General features: G+C 40.8%; 1 protein-coding gene across 2 annotated transcripts in view; it reads right to left on the reverse strand.

The window, feature by feature from the left end:
• Positions 1–18,111, reverse strand: part of abch1 (ATP-binding cassette, sub-family H, member 1) — a 43,175-nt gene that overhangs the window by 22,619 nt on the left and 2,445 nt on the right. Inside the window, exons 2-9 of one of the 2 annotated variants that reach the window (XM_066682633.1) lie at positions 17,720–17,910; positions 17,278–17,399; positions 14,447–14,606; positions 13,661–13,815; positions 9,147–9,254; positions 5,025–5,118; positions 1,603–1,677; positions 549–723 (exon numbers count right to left, since the gene is read on the reverse strand). In XM_066682633.1, coding sequence (XP_066538730.1) covers positions 549–723; positions 1,603–1,677; positions 5,025–5,118; positions 9,147–9,254; positions 13,661–13,815; positions 14,447–14,606; positions 17,278–17,399 — 889 coding nt within the window. In that variant the 5' untranslated portion in view covers positions 17,720–17,910. The remainder of the gene's footprint in view (positions 1–548; positions 724–1,602; positions 1,678–5,024; positions 5,119–9,146; positions 9,255–13,660; positions 13,816–14,446; positions 14,607–17,277; positions 17,400–17,719; positions 17,911–18,111) is intronic. The other variant, XM_066682640.1, reaches the window with a different exon arrangement.

Genomic DNA, 18,111 nt, shown 5'->3' on the forward strand with positions numbered 1-18,111 from the left:
ACCCGGAGGAAACCCACGCAGACACGGGGAGAACACACCACACTCCTCACAGACAGTTACCCGGAGGAAACCCACGCAGACACGGGGAGAACACACCATACTCCTCACAGACAGTTACCCGGAGGAAACCCACGCAGACATGGGGAGAACACACCACACTCCTCACAGACAGTTACCCAGAGGAAACCCACGCAGACACAGAGAGAACACACCACACTCTTCACAGACAGTCACCTGGAGGAAACCCACACAGACACAAAGAGAACACAACACACTCCTCACAGACAGTTACCCGGAGGAAACCCACACAGACACAGAGAGAACACACCACACTCTTCACAGACAGTTACCCGGAGGAAACCCACGCAGACACAGAGAGAACACACCACACTCCTCACAGACAGTTGCCCAGAGGAAACCCACGCAGACACAGAGAGAACCCACAACCTGTGTGACTGAGACACTACCTGCTGTGCAACTGTGCCACCCTTTTGCAAACTCATATTGTCAAATGTGTTTAAAAATATTCACAGATACAAACAATTTACCTTTTATTTTAGGGATGTCTGTAGCTGCTGGAATGTTCTTCCCTAGGAGTTCTCTGCTCTCATCCCTTAGGCTGTCTGGAGATGGGCTGTGTGTGTGGCCAGGAGCCTGAGGGCTGTCTTTAGACCCCACTTGGTCTGAAACCTCACAAAGCTGTAGAAATGCGCTTTCCAGGGTCTAATACACACACATAAACATACACACACATTTAGTGCTGGACACATATCTATACTTATGTGCACTTAGGATCGCCTACGTTGTATATATCTACGCACTGTCCACTTTTTTGAAGTCCACCATATTGGTGTTAAAGTTGCAGACTATAGCTCATCTATTACTACTCCTCCTCTACCCCCTTCATCACTGGTCAGTTTCTGACCACAGGACCACTGTTGTCCATGTGATTTAACATTTATCCCCATTTTTGACGATTTTTTTTGTTTACTACATCATTTGAACACAGGAGCTGTCCTACACATCATATGAACATTTCATGATGAAAGAACCAATAGAAATGCTCCAAAATTACATGGAATAAAAATCTTTTTACATTCACTTCCATCGAAAGTTAAGAAGGATTTTCCTTTCTCCTGGAAAGTTATTATATTTGGAGATTCTTTTTTCAAAATGGGCAGTGAGGATACACTGTAATATCACCGGAGTATTGAAGTGTTCTTTTCACCACAGTGACACTGACATGTCAACTGTGTGCATCTCAATGATAAGATGATAATGGTCCACCAGCAAAAGAACAACAGACAAGAGCAACTGTATGGTCAGAAACTAACCACTGGGTGGCCAACAAAAAGACCACATCAACAGATCCGCTCTTGTCTTTATCAGTACACCAGCAAAGAGGATTTTTTGCTAGAGGTCAAACTGTGTGTGAGGATGAGAGGAATATATTGTTTTACAGTAAAGATTAAGGTCAGGCTTGTAATACCTAAGGATAAGGTACAATGAGTGGACGTTTATGTAGTGGCCCCACAATGCATGAAAACAAACTTGGGTGGATGAAAACATGTTTGAGTGGATGAGAATGATCTCCAAACTTACTACTGCATTGTGTTGTTTCATAACTTCCTCAGGATTTGCTTCAGCCAACAGTCTCCCATTCCTCATTAAACCAACCTATAGAATGGAAGAGACAAATAAAACAGAACACTGATCACACAGATTTATGAGAAAATGTCTAGACACCTGCACAACAACATGTCTTCTGAAGTTAAAGATATAAATAACAAGTTTGTCCCATTTTTGCAGTAGTCTCTAATCTTGGAGGTTTTAGACCCCCATGCACCATTGGTGGCATTGTATGGTGACCTTATGTCAGTGGCGGATGCTGGTCTTTCAAGAAGGGGAAACTCAATTTCAGCCTACATCATAAAATGTGTTGGTTTATTCATACGTAAATTCTACCCTCCATTCCTTTTCAAGAAAATGATCTGTGACCCTGTCGTACTAACAAGGCGTCTTTTCCAGGGACTTGACTACTGCCCTCTCAATGGCCAGCAGAGCTAGGCCCATGTGAAGTGTGTCCGCCTGTGAGTGCTTTGTGACGGTGGAGGGGCGAGAAATAGAACCTAGTTTTGACGCTAGTCGTTTTAACAAAGAAAATGCTGCTATGGGGATTAAGAATGTCTCCGGTTCAACTCAGAACAGAATGAAAATGTAATGCTCCTATGGATCTTTACACCAAAGGATCGCTGATTCGCTCATTTCGCTGTCAATCAAAAAGGGATTCAGCCTCAGAGAGATCATCCAATCATCATGCAGACCTGAGCGTCCAGGCCAGCCGAGGCCAGCCCACTGCCCCATAGACCCCTAGAGACGCTAAGCATCCGATGGGCGGGACAAAGCCCAGCATTTATCCAATGACTCATTTCGCTGCACTTCGCTACTTAGCTAATGAGCTCTGTGGACGCTGACTGTTTAAATCACTGTGCAGCTGCGCGAATGATTGAGAGGAAAGCCGCGTCTTTACCAGTGATAAGAAGCTGATTCTGAACAAAAGTTAATCGCGTTGTAGTGCATATTTATTCACTGACATGTACACACAACAGTATATATTTGATCACTTATTTTTTGACATTTTAGGGGAAGCTGAGCTTCCCTTGCAGTCTTGGAGAAATCACCTTTGCCTTGTGTTCATGTCCTTCATAGCATTTCTTTTGGAAGAAGATTTTGTTCTATGCGCACACTATATATATATCAGTGGATTTTGAATGTACAGCATTTACAGAACAGACATTAAGAATGCATATTAAAAATGGTTGTAGGCTTCCAGAATTCAGAGCAAAATACAATAATGTCAATACATAAATTTAAGGAAGTACTATGCTATTGAAAAACTGTAATATATGGCAATATATTGGAATTTACAGAATTTTTTTACAGTTGCCTCTTAAGTCTTAATGTTTATGTAAAAAGAATGCAGGTCAGTAGATGCTCTGTAGTGTCCGTTGAGAAACTGTGTGTGTGTTGTGGTTCTGTCTCACAGGGACTAGTTTCCAAGCAAAACACATATATGAGGTTTGTCTCTCAGGGTCATAACGTAACTGTCATGTTTCTAAATGGTTAGTAAACCCATTATTTTCTTTCTCATTTCTTCCACATGGGCAATGGCTCCAATGTAAGAAAAGTCCCCATGATCATTCTGAACAATTTTACTGTAATGGAAGGAATAATAAATATTGTGCTGTTCACGTCTGCCAGGAAGTAAATGGGGCATTCTAGAGCTGCAGTAAAAAGGGGTGTAAAGTGCCCCAGCATTATAACAATATTAAAATTGTCTCATCCCAAATAATTATAGTCAAATAATTATAGAACTTCTTTTACACATATGTTGTCACAAATGTGTCAGGGTTTGTGTCGGGTCAGAGATGAGATTACCCGACATAAAATGATCGGAGATAAGACTTCAAGACATAAATCCTCCCATGATACTGAAGTTAAATGACCTTTACATTTGTGTCAGCAGTTGTTCTCCACCAAATACTCCATAACCACCTGATCTCGTTCGAGGGAACCTGCTCTGGTGTTATGTAATCCCTTTTCTCTGTGTAAAGTTCACTGAGTGCAAAAGCAAAGACCTATAAACGGATTACATCAGGTTAATCTCTGAATGAATGGTAGTAGAGGCAGACAACTCCACTTTAGACATCAGACAATTTGAGGAAATATGAGGAAAAAAGTTGCAGACTGAGATAAAAGTTTGACTGCATCCATCTACTTCAATATTAGTGAGGTAAGCTTCTGATGTTGAATAATTAGCTCCGAATCATAAAAAATAAAACACTCTAACTTATCGCAAACCTATTGAATAGTGCTCCATTACTACAGAGAACTTGCTCTCACTGCTCCACAGCCCAATGCTGGGGAAGGTTTAAGCATCTCTAGCTGACACTTGGCATTGGGCATGTTTATGTTAAGCTTCTCCACACTGATCCAGAGTGTCCCGTTAGCATTTAAGCTTTTTTAAAAAGGACATTATACAAACTGTGATTACATCTGTGCCCACAGTGTGTGCAAACTGAATTAACTTAATATAAGGGGTGTCTGTGTCTTTTTTACGTACTTCATAAGGCATTTTCCTTTTGCTCCTTTTTGTCCACTGATACCAATAAAATTGAATCTTATTAATATCAGCTAATATTATAAGTCATTTGAAATACCGACCAAACCAGAGGCCCATCCTCACTCTTGCAGTTAACAATGACCTTTTGTGGTACTGCTGAATTGAAGCCAATGTCAGTTCCCAGTCTTTAGCCCCACCAATCCCTCTAACAGTACTGTTATCTTGGCTTCGTTCTGGCATGAGTTCAGGTTTCTCAAATCACACACAGCTTGCATACAATCTGCCATACACCATAAACCAAAGCCATCAAAAGGGCCTTGTGTCCCTCTTCAAACTGACATTCATAATTAGACCTCAGTGATAAAGCCACTATTGTTATTTAACAAAGATGCAGTTTTTCCCCATGAGATTAGGTGGATACAAAGACACTAGGTTGATATCCTCAGAGACAGTCTTCATAAATAGTAAAAAGTTTTATTGTCAAAGAGTTAATAATAAGGACTGGTATCAGTGTGGGTTAGTTCATGTGGGTTCATTTGGGTCATAGTCAAACAAGTTGCATGCAAGGAAAGCAGGCTAAGAAAGGTCATCACACGTACTATTTTATATAATTTATATATTTTGTATATAAAAATATATTATATATTATATTTTATATATTGGTTTAATACATTTTTTACATATTTCAGAAATGTAACCATTTATACGCAGGTAGATAAATACTATTATTTGTACTACTACTGTATATTATATGTTTATACATATTTTATCTATTTTTTTAAACAAATAAAAGGAAAAATAGAAAAGCAAAAATAACACATTGTTGCTGTTAGTATTAAACTGACATTTTAAAGTAAAAATACTACCTAGTGTTCCCTTTCACAAAGGAAATGTATCTTACTGTGTTTGCTTGTCTGGCCTCCTCTATGTAATGTGTGGTGATGATGACGGACACCTGTCCACCTCTGACGATCTCCACCAGGTGCTGCCAAATTCTACATACATGGGACAAGGTTTTAAAATAAAGCATAAACAAACACAATACAGTAAACACAAGAGTATACAGAATAGCTCACTAATATGAGAAGGCATAAATAGGGCATAATGTAACAGTGATTATAACTGTTTACGGTGCTTTGGCCTGTTAGAGGGAGCTGCATTTTAGGATTTCCCTCATTTACAGGAATGAAGAAAAGAAAGAAGGAAAATCCTAGAATAATCTTGCACAATTATTTGCTGGAACAGAGCAGTTTGAATTCACAATGGCAGGGTAAACAGGATTAAAATAAGTCAGAGTCTGAGCCGAGCTTAAATAACCCCATAGAAAGGTCAACATTCAGTTGCAGGTTAGGTGGGTTCTGTTGTAGAGGATTCTAATGCAAGGTGCACAGACTGGAGAGTGCAGTGTGCCTATAATGTTAAGGTACTCAAAGCACTACATGTTTTGTGTGGCCATATTTTGGCTTCCAGATTTGTTGGTTCACTGTGACAACATCCACTCAACCACTGTGAGAGTGCAGAACCAAATCCTAGTGCATTCATTACAGTGTCTGGAGGCTTCAGTTACACGTCTCTCTGATCAATTCTGTCCGTTTGCAAAGTGTAATACCAGAGAACACAGAATATGTTTTATGTTAATGTTAAAAAAAAGAATACAATTCCATAGTTCTCCTCTCATTGTGTTGATCAAACCACAAACATTTCTCCCTGTACAAGCCCCTGGCATCGAGACAGAAGTGATAACAAGGACAGAGAGAATGCCATAGAATCACTGCAGGGCTGTTCTGAGCACCCTGTGACAAACTCTGGGTAACATCAGAGTGAGTGCATGTGTGAACAGAGTTACTGATGTCCCAGAGTATCTCCAGCATGCACTTAACAGCAGCCACCCCATGCCTAAAACACACAGAACATATCCCACTGCAAGGACTCATCTGTCACAAAAAACTCCCACTATGCTCTACATGTGTGAAAGGACCACTCCAGGACATCTCCAGACCTGATAGTCCAGAGTTTCTCTGGAGTTTCCCCAGAGTTTGTATGCGAAGTGGGCTAAAGTGAGATGTTTCCTGTTGAACCACATGGCCAGGATATTAATGAGACACCATTATGCTTCATACATTAATTTCTTAGTGGAATCTACTGTGCTCACATAGACTATTCAGTAATTTCCCAGTAAAACGCCATGTGTAATGAGCAACTTAAAACATTCCCAAAGGAGAGCGGACAAGCATATGTTAAAAAGAGCTGAATTTTGTTTTTAAGAGGAGCCCAAAGTGGAGCAGAAGAATTCATGTGTGAAGAGGCTTGAAAGACATCACAGGCTTCAACCAAGACAGCCCTGGAAGAATAGAAAAGGGCAACCGAGAATGGCTGAACAAGTTAAACCAGTTTTTAAATCGGGTTGATGCTCACTGCTGACCAGCAGTTTAACTTGTAGCTGAGGAATATCAAATGGGGTCATGATCATGACCCTAAATTATTGAAACTGTGTGCTGAGCAGCTGTGTGGAATACTTCAGCATGCCTTAACCCTGAGCTGAAGCCAAGGAAGAGTCTCAGTTCGGTGGAAAAGTACTTATGTAGGTTTCTGTTTTCAGGAAGAAACACAGGTGGCACTAAACATTTACCAGGTCATTGCACTGACATCTCCTCTGATGAAGATCCAGGAATGGGTGAAGCTGGCTCACTTTAGAAGCTGGTCTACACCAGTGGCGGATGCTGGTCTTTCAAGGAGGGGAAGCTCAATTTAAGCCTACATAATAAAATGTGTCGGTTTATTTATACGTAAATTCTACCCTCCGTTCCTTTTTAAGAAAATGATCTGTGACCCTGTCGTACCAACAAGGCGTCTTTTCCAGAGACTTGACTAGTGTCCTCTCAATGGCCAGCAGAGCTAGGCTGCTTAAATGGTCTTGGCCAATGTGAAGTGTGTCCGTCTGTGAGTGCTTTGTGACGGTGGAGGGGTTCAGCAGCACCCGCTGGACAGAAACTGCGATAGAAGTCTGAAAGAGTGATAGAAGTCAGTCTCCAAACACAAGCAGCTACAAAAAAACCCACCAGAAATAGAAACTCGATTTGTCGCTAGTCGTTTTTAACAAAGAAAATGCCACTAAGAGGTTTAAGAAAGTCTCCGGTTCAACTCAGAACAGAATGAAAATGTAATGCTCCCATGGATCTTTACACCAAAGGATCACTGATTCGCTCATTTCGCTGTCAATCAAAAATGGATTCAGCCTCAGACAGATCATCCAATCATCATGCAGAAGCTGAGCGTCCGGGCCAGCCGAGGCCAGCCCACTGCCCCATAGACCCCCAGAGACGCTGAGCGTCTGATGGGCTGGACAAAGCCCAACATTTATCCAATGGCTCGTCTCGTTTCGCTGCACTTTGCTGCTTCGCTATTGAACTCTGTGTACGCTCAGCGTCCTCACTGTTTAAATCACTGTGAATCTGCGCGAATGATTGAGAGGAAAGCCGCGTCTTTACCAGTGATAAGAAGCTGATTCTGAACGAAAGTTGATCGCGTTGTAGTGCATATTTATTCAATGACATGTACACACAACAGTATATATTTGATCACTTATTTTTTGACATTTTAGGGGAAGCTGAGCTTCCCTTGCAGTCTTAGAGCAATCGCCACTGGTCTACACACACTCTGTGGTGGTACATATTCATTCATTCATTATCTGTAACCCTTATCCAGTTCAGTGTCGTGGTGGGTCCACAGCCTATCTGGAATCATTGGGCGAAGGTAGGAGTACACCCTGGAGGGGGCGCCAGTCCTTCACAGGGCAACACACACACACACACACACACACACACCTATGGACACTTTTGAGTCGCCAATCTACCTAGCAATGTGTGTTTTTTTGGACTGTGGGAGGAAACCACAGGAAACCCATGCAGACACAAGAAGAACACACCACACTCCTCACAGACAGTCACCCGGAGCGGGACTCGAACCCACAACCTTCAGGTCCCTGGAGCTGTGTGACTGCGACACTTCCTTCTGGACCACTGTGCCGCCCCAGCACATATTCAGTACCTTTAAGTAGGAAACATAATTGTACCTCATTCTACTTTAAAATAGTGTTGACTTCAAACACCTAATTTCATCTACAGCACTTATATAATGTTGTTTTATTTTACATAGTTCTATAATCTTCTGGAGAAGACAATGTACCTCTACTGTATCTTTTTACTGAGAGTGTACTCCCACCAGGATACATCATGCCACACTGTGAGGATCATGTGTTTTCATGTCTCCTGTGAATTAAACACTACAGAGCTTGTGTAACTAGGGCACAAGATTCAGAACATTTAGGTGGATGAATCCTCACTGACAAAGGACTAACTGCTAATGCAGTCCAGATTGTGTGGCTGCAGGGCTGAGTTTCAGGCACAATCATGTACAACAATGGGGTTCTTCAAGGGACTGAATTGGCACCATTGCTGTTCAACCTGTACACCTCTAACTTTAGGTACATGCCACCTGCTGACTCTAGTCAAGCTGGACACTCTGGAGGTTGTGGCAGGAGGACGGACTCTCAATAAGCTACTGATCATTATAGAAAATATATCACACCTCCAGCATACAACAGTGGAAAAACAATGTGATGTCTTTCCTTCCCACCACATTCAGACTACAATGAGTTTCCTACAGCTGTCCTGTAAATACCACTGATATGAACTAAAAATGTTTCCATAACCTCACCCTTGCATATTTGACTAATTTATGTCTGTTCTCGTGCTGAATGTATGCTACTGTGATGTTGCAATTTCTCTCACAATAAACAGTTATCATCTTATCTTGATTCAGTAAAAGGGAAAAAAACAGTGATTGCCCCAAAACAGAGAAAGTACAAAGTCATTCTTTAAACAAGGTGAGTGAAGAATAACAGAGATAAGAGCGTGTGGTGGGAAGACAGCCAGACATAGTAATTAAACAAAGTTCATAAAATAGAAAGCGAGCTGGGAAAACACAGAGAGTTGGATGAAAGGATGAAAAAACATTTGCATACTTGGCCCGTAGAACAGGGTCCACTCCTACAGTAGGTTCATCCAGGATGAGGAGCTGAGGGTTTTGAAGAAGAGCAGCGCCAAGCGATACACGCCGCCGCTGACCACCACTGCAAACAAACAGAAAAACAGTTATTAACAACAATAAAAACAAATACAAAAAAAAACTTGAACAGGCAAAAAAAAAAATAAATAAAAAATACTTTCTGACTTAGAAATGCAACAAAAAACAATAATTCATCAATTTATTACTGATATGGTCAGTATCTAAAAGCCAGCTATCAACAGAAATGAATCACATGTTAAGAATATATAAGCATATCAACCAATATATGCGCAAAATTGATACAATATCAACTCCCCATATGTATCAACCAAAATACAATTAGGTTATAAACCAAAAACAAATAAATAAATAAACCCCAATTTTATCTAATTGCACAACATGAGATGAAACTGAAACAGTGAAAAGTGTAAGCTGTGCTTCTGTCTGAGTCAGGGTAATACAGAAAAGAAACCAGACAGACAAGGAGACCACACCTAACAAACATACCTAACATAAGTAAACTTAGCTGAAAAACACTAATACCAATAAACTAAACCAATAAGGAACATTGTACAGAACATTTCGGATAACAACAGAAAACACAAAATAAAGGTTAAAAAAGGAAGTATGTCGCTATAGTCCATGCTATGCAATGATTTCCAAGACATCACACAAACTCTTATTGATTAGTGAAAGATGTTTAAAACATCATTTCACAAATGTATTGTTTGTTTGTTTGTTGGTTTTATTTATTTTCTAATTTATTTTAAGTTACATCCAGTTTTTTGGAATTGTAATATTATTTATCATCATCATCATCATCATCATCTTCATCTTTTTCACTTGTCCATTTCAGGGTCGCGGTGATATTATTTATGTTGAAGCTTAATATAAGCCTATGTTTCTTTTTTTTCTGCACTGCATATTATGTTATTTCATTGTGCGTATTTGAAACTGTGCAAGGCCCAGATTTCACTGTTCTCACAGACCGCATTAATAACAGAGGGCAAGATCAGATGCATGGTTTAGAACTCATTTAGAACTCAAAGAACTCATTCTGCAGTCCATATAATACCTCAAGGTGAAAAACTGACATTCATTCATTCATTCATTCGTTCATTATCTGTAACCCTTATCCAGTTCAGGGTCGCGGTGAGTCCAGAGCCTACCTGGAATCATTGGGCGCAAGGCGGGAATACACCCTGGAGGGGGCGCCAGTCCTTCACAGGGCAACACAGACACACACACATTCACTCACACATACAGACACTTTTGAGTCACCAATCCACCTACCAACGTGTGTTTTTGGACTGTGGGAGGAAACCGGAGCACCCGGAGGAAACCCACACGGACACAGAGAGAACACACCACACTCCTCCCAGACAGTCACCCGGAGGAAACCCACACAGACACAGGGAGAACACACCACACTCCTCACGGTTCATTGTCTGTAACCGCTTATCCAGTTCAGGGTCGCGGTGGTTCCAGAGCCTCCCCTGAATCATTGGGCGCAAGGTGGGAATACACCCTGGAGGGGGCACCAGTCCTTCACAGGGCAACACACACACTCACACATTCACCATAGGAGGAAACCGGAGCACCCAGACGAAACCTACGCAGAGAACACACCAAACTATGATATTTTAACATTATTCTTAATTGTTGCCCTTTTAGCCCATGCAGTCTTTCATGTGGTGAAGTCCTTCCCCATCTGTACTTCTGAAGGACTCAGCCTCATTTCAACCTTCCTTTTTTTCCTAGCATTACCACTTTTTTGATCCCTGTGCCATTTTCTTTGTAACTTGTTGCAGGCATTAAATTCCAAATGGGAATACGTTTTTCCTAAAATACGTTTACAATTAAATATATGGTTTAAATGAGTTGCACATCATTGCCTTCTGTTTTTATACTCTTCTGGAAATGAGAAGGGCGGCATGGTGTCAAACAGCTCCAAGCTCCTGTGGTTGTGGGTTCAAGCTGTGAGAGTCTGGCTGTCTGTGAGAACTGTCTGTGAGGAATTTTGTTCTCCCAGTGCCTGCGTTGGTTTCCTCTGGGAACTCCGATGTCCTCCCAGTCCAAAAACACATGTTAGTAGAAGGATTAGCTACTCAAAAGTGTCCATAAATGTGAATGAATGTATGAGTGTGTGATGCCCTATTATGGACTAGCACCCAATCCCTGAGAGTGTTCCTGCATTGTGCCCAGTGATTCCAGGTAGGATCTCAACCCACAGTGACCCTGAACTGTATGGTGGTTACAGACAATAAATGAGTGAAAGGAAATGTAAAGAAAAGTTGAGTTTTTTAAAAAACTGTCTACTCCACCCTTAACATTAATACTGACAATAACAGGTTTTAGGCAGTTACAATTTTTCACTTAGTTTTCAAATGAGCTTCTCATAAAATGATAACGGTTCTGTGTCTTCTAGCTGCAGATAAAACAAGCAGGAAACCTGACTCAGAAAAAAAGGAACAGAGAGGATGAATTAAAGGCATAAACAGTACAAGAATGTTGTTTAGGGTTGGGACATAGTTTTCACTTCAGCTTTTTAAAAACCAAACCTACACACATGACTGACAAAACAGACCAAAAATACACACATCACAACAGACATTCTGTCAATGCAGCTGTTGTTTTAAAATCAAAGTCGGATTCAAAGGCAAGTTCTGTCAGGAAAAAGTGGGGATTTTTTGGGTTGGTAAACTTCTGCTAAAAACATCTGTCACTTAACCCAGTGCTAATTGAGAATGTTACAAGCCCAGTTTAATGTATCTAGTCTGATATTCAGTTACTACAGTAAATTTCTAGTGGAATGTCATATTAGCATTGGAGTTAAATTCTGTAGCAGGGAGTTTAGAAGTGGAAATATATTTCTTGATCTACAAACTATATTCAGTGTAAAAAAAACTCCTTGAATTGGGCACTACACGGCTTAATGTACATCTGGAAAATGTTCCCTTATCCTTTTCATTTAGAAGCCCATCGTAACACTAAAAAAACCTATAAATTGTAAGAACAGCCCTTTTGAAGCCTGAATTTGCCACGGAGCGCTAGCTCAAAACTACAGAAATATTGCTTAACTGATACATTTTATAGGGGTATTTTTTATTCAATCTTTTACCAAAGTTCCCCTTTAAAGCACAGAGTGTCACTGTATAGTGTTTTTAATTTGCAGCTCTCATTTACAGTGGGTTTTTTTTATAGTCCAAATTGCTTTCATTAACAATCTTAAACCTTGAAGAACATGATTAAAGCATTAGTAATATTTTGACCTAAATTCACCCACTTGCTAATCTAAATTAAATAAGGGTTATGGATCTTCTTCCATTGTTTGAGAAGAGCACCGTTAATGTTGTTACCGAATGAAGTGGTTTGTGAGCAAACTGGATACATTTGTATAGCACACAATTGAGTGAGGGCAGTGAAAGTTTGAGCACATACAGAGCAATTAAGCTGGTGTCATTCCAATTTAAATTCAAATAACGCCATAGAGAATCCAAGTCTCACGGCAATTTGTGGATTGAAAAGGCAATAGCATCTTCAGGACCACTGTGGGTTCTTCACTAACTCAAATCCAAAAAAACATAAACAGTTGACTGATTTATGAATAATCACATATTTACTTTGCCGGTTTAAATTATTTGCCTGCTACAAATAAATTGTAGGAACAATACACTCTCACTATGTGGACAGCAAAATATTGATAAATTAATTTACAGTTACAGCACAGTGGCGCCACAGTCACACAGCTCCAGAGACCTGGAGGTTGTGGGATCAAGTCCTGCTCCGGGTGACTGTCTGTGAGGAGTTTGGTGTGTTCTCCCCGTGTCCACAAGGGTTTCCTCTGGCTGCTCTAGTTTTCTCCCACGGTCCAAAAACACACATTGGTAGGTGGATTGGTGACTCAGATGTGTCCGTGTGTGTGTGTGTGTGTGTGTGTGTGTGTGTGTGTGTGTGTTGCCTACAGGGTGTGTTCCTGTCTTTCACCCAATGATTCCAGGTAGGCTCTGGTTACACCGCGACCCTGAACTGGATAAGCGCTTACAGATAATGAATGAATGATTTACAGTTGTGCTGTTGATGGCAGTTGTTGTGTCCTGGTAACAATAACACATGGCTCACTATGGGTCTGTAGCCCAGTATAGACTTGGGTCATAATGGTCAGTATGAAAGCTTATTTAATCTGAGGCTCCTTGAATGAAAAGTGGGCGAGAGCAGAGAGGTGGACATGGGGCAGATTGCCAGACTGGCCTACGCTGATTATGTGACAGTTCTGATGGGAGAGCAGGACAATCAGCTTCCTACCAAACCGTCGGTGATTACAGCAAACTGTGTTACAAGAGGTGCCTCTTCCCTCTCTCCTTTTGGGTCTATAGGTCTCTTTTTCACCATTTTCTCTGCTCTCTCTCTCTCTCTTTTTTTTTCTCGAGCTGTATGATCCAGATGTGTTTTTATTTATTTGTTTTGTACCTGAGGTTTCTGACCAGGCTGTTTTTCTGTGGGAGGTCTAGGAAGTCAATCAGGAAGTTCATTCTATCCTCTGTCTCTTTGGAGGAAAGGCCGTGAATGCGGCCGAAGAACCAAAGTGTGTTGCTGATGGTGAATTCATTATAAAGCGCAATGTCCTGCAGAAATGGAGAAGAGACCAGGAGGTTATCAGAGCAATGCTCAGCCATGACCAAAAGACACATATGTTTGTCTTTATGCTGCAAGATGACACTGGGTCCTACAGAACTCTGCAAAACTTAGAGATCTTGTGAATCTACCAGGTCTTGCATGTTTGGAATTAATACATTTCCATCCACTTTCCTTTAAATAAAGCCTATGCTAATGCAACACATGTGTTTCAATGAATGCTGATGCTTTAAAGATGTAATATGTATTACAGGGATGTAATACCGTTATAAGTGTCTGTAAACAAAATATATAGCTATGAGTTATCGTTACATTGTGTACTGTGTGACTGACTTTCTGAAATATTTACGAATGTCCAGTCATTGCAAAACAATGAAATAAACTGCCTCGGACTGAAAATGTGTTTGCTACTCAAACTTTGTGGGAAATGCGGTGCATGGGCATGGCTTGTCCTGTAGTTTTCATGCCCCAGTAAATTGAGTCTAATGACACTTCCGATAAGACTTCTAAACTTAGGCCTAACCACCACCTCAAAGATCAGTTCAGCTCTTTCAGTTCTAATAAAGAAAGTAAATAAGGGGCTAGGAACTAAGGAGGGTGTGTGTGGTGTTTGTGTCTCACCTGTGGCATATATCCCACCATTCTTCCTGGCACCTCATGACCGGGGAACGCTGGCGGTTTTCCAAGAACAGTTATGTGCCCTCTGGAAATCTTCAAAGTTCCTACAATGCATTTCAGCAGCGTGGTCTTCCCGCAGCCGCTGGGGCCAAGCAACCCATAACTGACAAAAGCAAATGCACAAAACGACTACTATATGAGAAACTCCTCTAACTTGGAGGTGTACATTTAAAGACAGTAGCTCATCTGTTGATGCAGTGTGTTTCAGGGAGGGCCCGTGTGAGTGCAGGTTTTCTTTCCAACCAAGCAGAAATAACACCTCAGTTCACCTGTTTTTAATCAAGAGATCTAATCAATAAATCTTGACTTTCAGTAGTGTGGGGCTTCGGCTTGGTTGAAAGGAAAACCTGCACCCACACTGGCCCTCCATAGATCTGATGTGACACCCATGATCCAGCCCTTCATCGATTGTCAGTTTCTGACCACAGAGTTGCTCTGGTCTGGATATTCATAGCTTGTTCTACCACCTTCAGTGTAGAAGTGACAATGATGTAGGCTGAATGAATAAATATATTAACAATGCTTCTTGGCAATAAATCTTATACCCTTGAAAAGCCTGTTAAATAGTGCCACATTTGTAAGGAACATGCATTTGTGGGATGAACAGTAGAGCTGAGTATGTGGGTTGCGCCCATGAAAAACTTCCTCTCTGCCAATGGCGAACAGCTTGTGTGATGGTGTGGGGTGGCATCTCCCTCACTGGAAAAACGAGGCTTGTCATTATTGGGGGCAGTCTCAATACAGAGAGATATTGAGATTAAATTCTGCAACCAGTGGCAATCACATATCTCCACAGTCTATCCTCCAAGATGACAACGCTCACCCCCCACAGGACGGGGTTTATCAGAGACTACCTCCAGGATTTGGGAGTGGAGAGGATGGAATGGCTGGCCAGCTCCTGACCTCAACCCCATTGAACACTTGTGGGCTCAGCTTGGGATCATCTTGGGTGCGCTGTTCCTGTCAGAGTGATAAACACAACCACGTTGGCTCACTTGCGACTAATGCTGGTTGAAGAATGTGATGCCATCCCACTGCAGTGTGTGACCAGGCTCATGACCAGCATGAGGAGGAGGTCCCAGGCAGTTGGGGCTATGTATGGTTCTTCCGCATGCTACTGGGTCGTTAAATTAATAAATTGTTAAATTACCAATATGCCTTGTTTCTTTAAACTTCATCATCCATTCAACAAAACACCAAAGAGTCAATGGCAGAACAAGCTGTTTGGCATTGGCAGAGAGGATTTGGTAATTTTTTCATGGACACAACCCACATACTCAGCTCTACTCCTCATCTCACAAATGCATGTTCCTTACAAATGTGGCACCATTTAAAAGGGAAATTAAAAGGCTTTCCAACGGTATAAGATTTATTGCCAAGAAGCATTGTTACAACAAATAAGCAATCTACCAAACACAAATTTCCTTACTTTTTGTGTTATCTTTATATTCGGATAATTTATAATGAAAATGGCAGAGGAATATATATTGCCATGACATGGGCCTTTAAATAGTACAACAAACTGACAATAATTTTTAAGATTTTAAAAACACATCCTAAAATGTTTTTGCACTGGCTCTGTAAACATCTGAAAACAGATGAGCAATAGAGTGACAGGATGGACTGATATAAGTTGATGGACTGAGTTGATAATAAACTCAAAGGAGAAGAATAACACATTAGCAACATGCTGCTAAGATACTAATCACAGAACTGGAGCAGCAACAAATGTTGATTGCAATCTCTTATCGCAGCTCATCTTGAATTAAAAAAAAAAGCTAGAGAATAACATATACCAATAAAAGCTTTGAATACATATATTTATGAAGATTTTCTGCAGTTATTATTACAGTGTCTAGTGCAAAAGCAGGAACGGGAACTAAACTGAAACCAGAATGGAAAAATACATTCCTTAAAGCTGATGCAGGACAATGCAATGCAAATTACATCATTTTTACTCTTAACAACCGTTCATGGTCTGTCAAAATACCAGAAAACACTCCTAATTAGATAAAAGGACTTAAAGGAGATGTTTGCAATTTTAATCAAAACGTTTTTTCATTTGCAGACTAGAAAAAGCTCTGAAGTTTGCACACATCCCTAGCTCTGTAAATGGTCTCCAAATTCAGGAGTCGTCTAACTGCATGAAAGTAAACACAGATCAAAAATGTTACAAAACTTAACAGCTCAAATTACTAATGAGTTTCTGTGGTAACATGTCATATCTAGCAGAGAGGGGGAAAAAAGCTCAAGTGTGTGTTGTGTTTGTGCCCAACCTTCCAGTGTGAGAAATCAACTCAAGGTTAAGTGTCTGAAAGGATGTGGCGCTGTCAAGGAGCCCTTACTTGTAACTCAAATGCAAAAACGACAGCAGACAGAACAGGTCTTGGCTGAGCCAAAACGTGTGGGTTAAAGGGAAACACCTGAAATTTTAGGTCAGCTTGGCTTGCTCTGAATGTAGCTCAAGTGCAGAGAGCTGACTCAGCTGGAGAAGAATGCAGCAATGGGAGAGAAACGTGAGTTTTGTCTCAATGAGATCAGGTGTGTTTGTGTGCGCTGTGTTATAGTCTGTGTGTGAGTGTGGTTCCTGTAAAGATTCAAATGACATGCAGAGGCTGTGTGACTGATGGACAAGTTTGGACGATGCCTGAGGACAGAGAAGAATGTCTGTGTGTCTGATTTAAGGATAAAGAAGATGATGAGGGACATATGTGGAAGATGCCTGAGAATAGTGAGATATATGTATATGTGTGTGTGTGTGTCTGTGAACTTACATTTCACCCTGTGGAACTGTTAGGTTTAGGCTGCTGAGCACTTTCAATTTCCCATAGGAACGACACACGTCCCGGCACTGAATAGCAGCAGAGAGAGGAGCCTCTAAATCAGCCTTCATCATCTACAGAGAGAGAGAGAGAGAGAGAGAGAGAGAGAGAGAGAGAGAGAGAGAGAGAGAGAGAGAAAGGGGGTACATCAAAAACACTGAATAATAAAATATGAAAATTACATCCAATTACATATATCTTGTAAATCTACAACATAATCTACTATGGAATATGGAAAACGTATTTTATTTCCAGTCAAAACATTCACATGCATAAAATAAGAAATAAAAATCAGAAATGAGAGTCCAAACAAAGGCTGCACTTAAACACTTAAAGGAACACTAGGTAAATATGTTATCTTAGAATTACGGCTTCAAAGTGATGCTCCACTGACCTGTAATACGGACAATAGAGCCTCTGTTGTTGCTACTCAGGGCTCAGCACTGCAGAAAATGTACTATGTAACTTTTGGAAGAGGGTAGGAAACCACCTCCGTCCTTCCCACTCCTTACTAACTTCAGTACAGTGCTGTAAAAATGAATTACACTAGGGGAAGCTCCGCTAGGTTAATCTTGCCTAGTGTCCCTTTAAAGGAAAGAAAAAGAGACAAAAAGAAGGAGAATAAAGAACACTTGCAGTATCACATCATCAGATGACATTATAACACTGTAATCGAGCAAATAGTTACAGTCCAGAGAATAAAAGGACATATTGTCCTACATATTGTTTTCTTTAACAACATTTTTAAAGTAAACATGTAGTGACATGGTGGGGCAGCAGGCAGTG

This window comes from Hoplias malabaricus, chromosome 1 (genome assembly GCF_029633855.1).
Source record: "Hoplias malabaricus isolate fHopMal1 chromosome 1, fHopMal1.hap1, whole genome shotgun sequence".
Classification (NCBI taxonomy): Eukaryota; Metazoa; Chordata; class Actinopteri; order Characiformes; family Erythrinidae; genus Hoplias; species Hoplias malabaricus.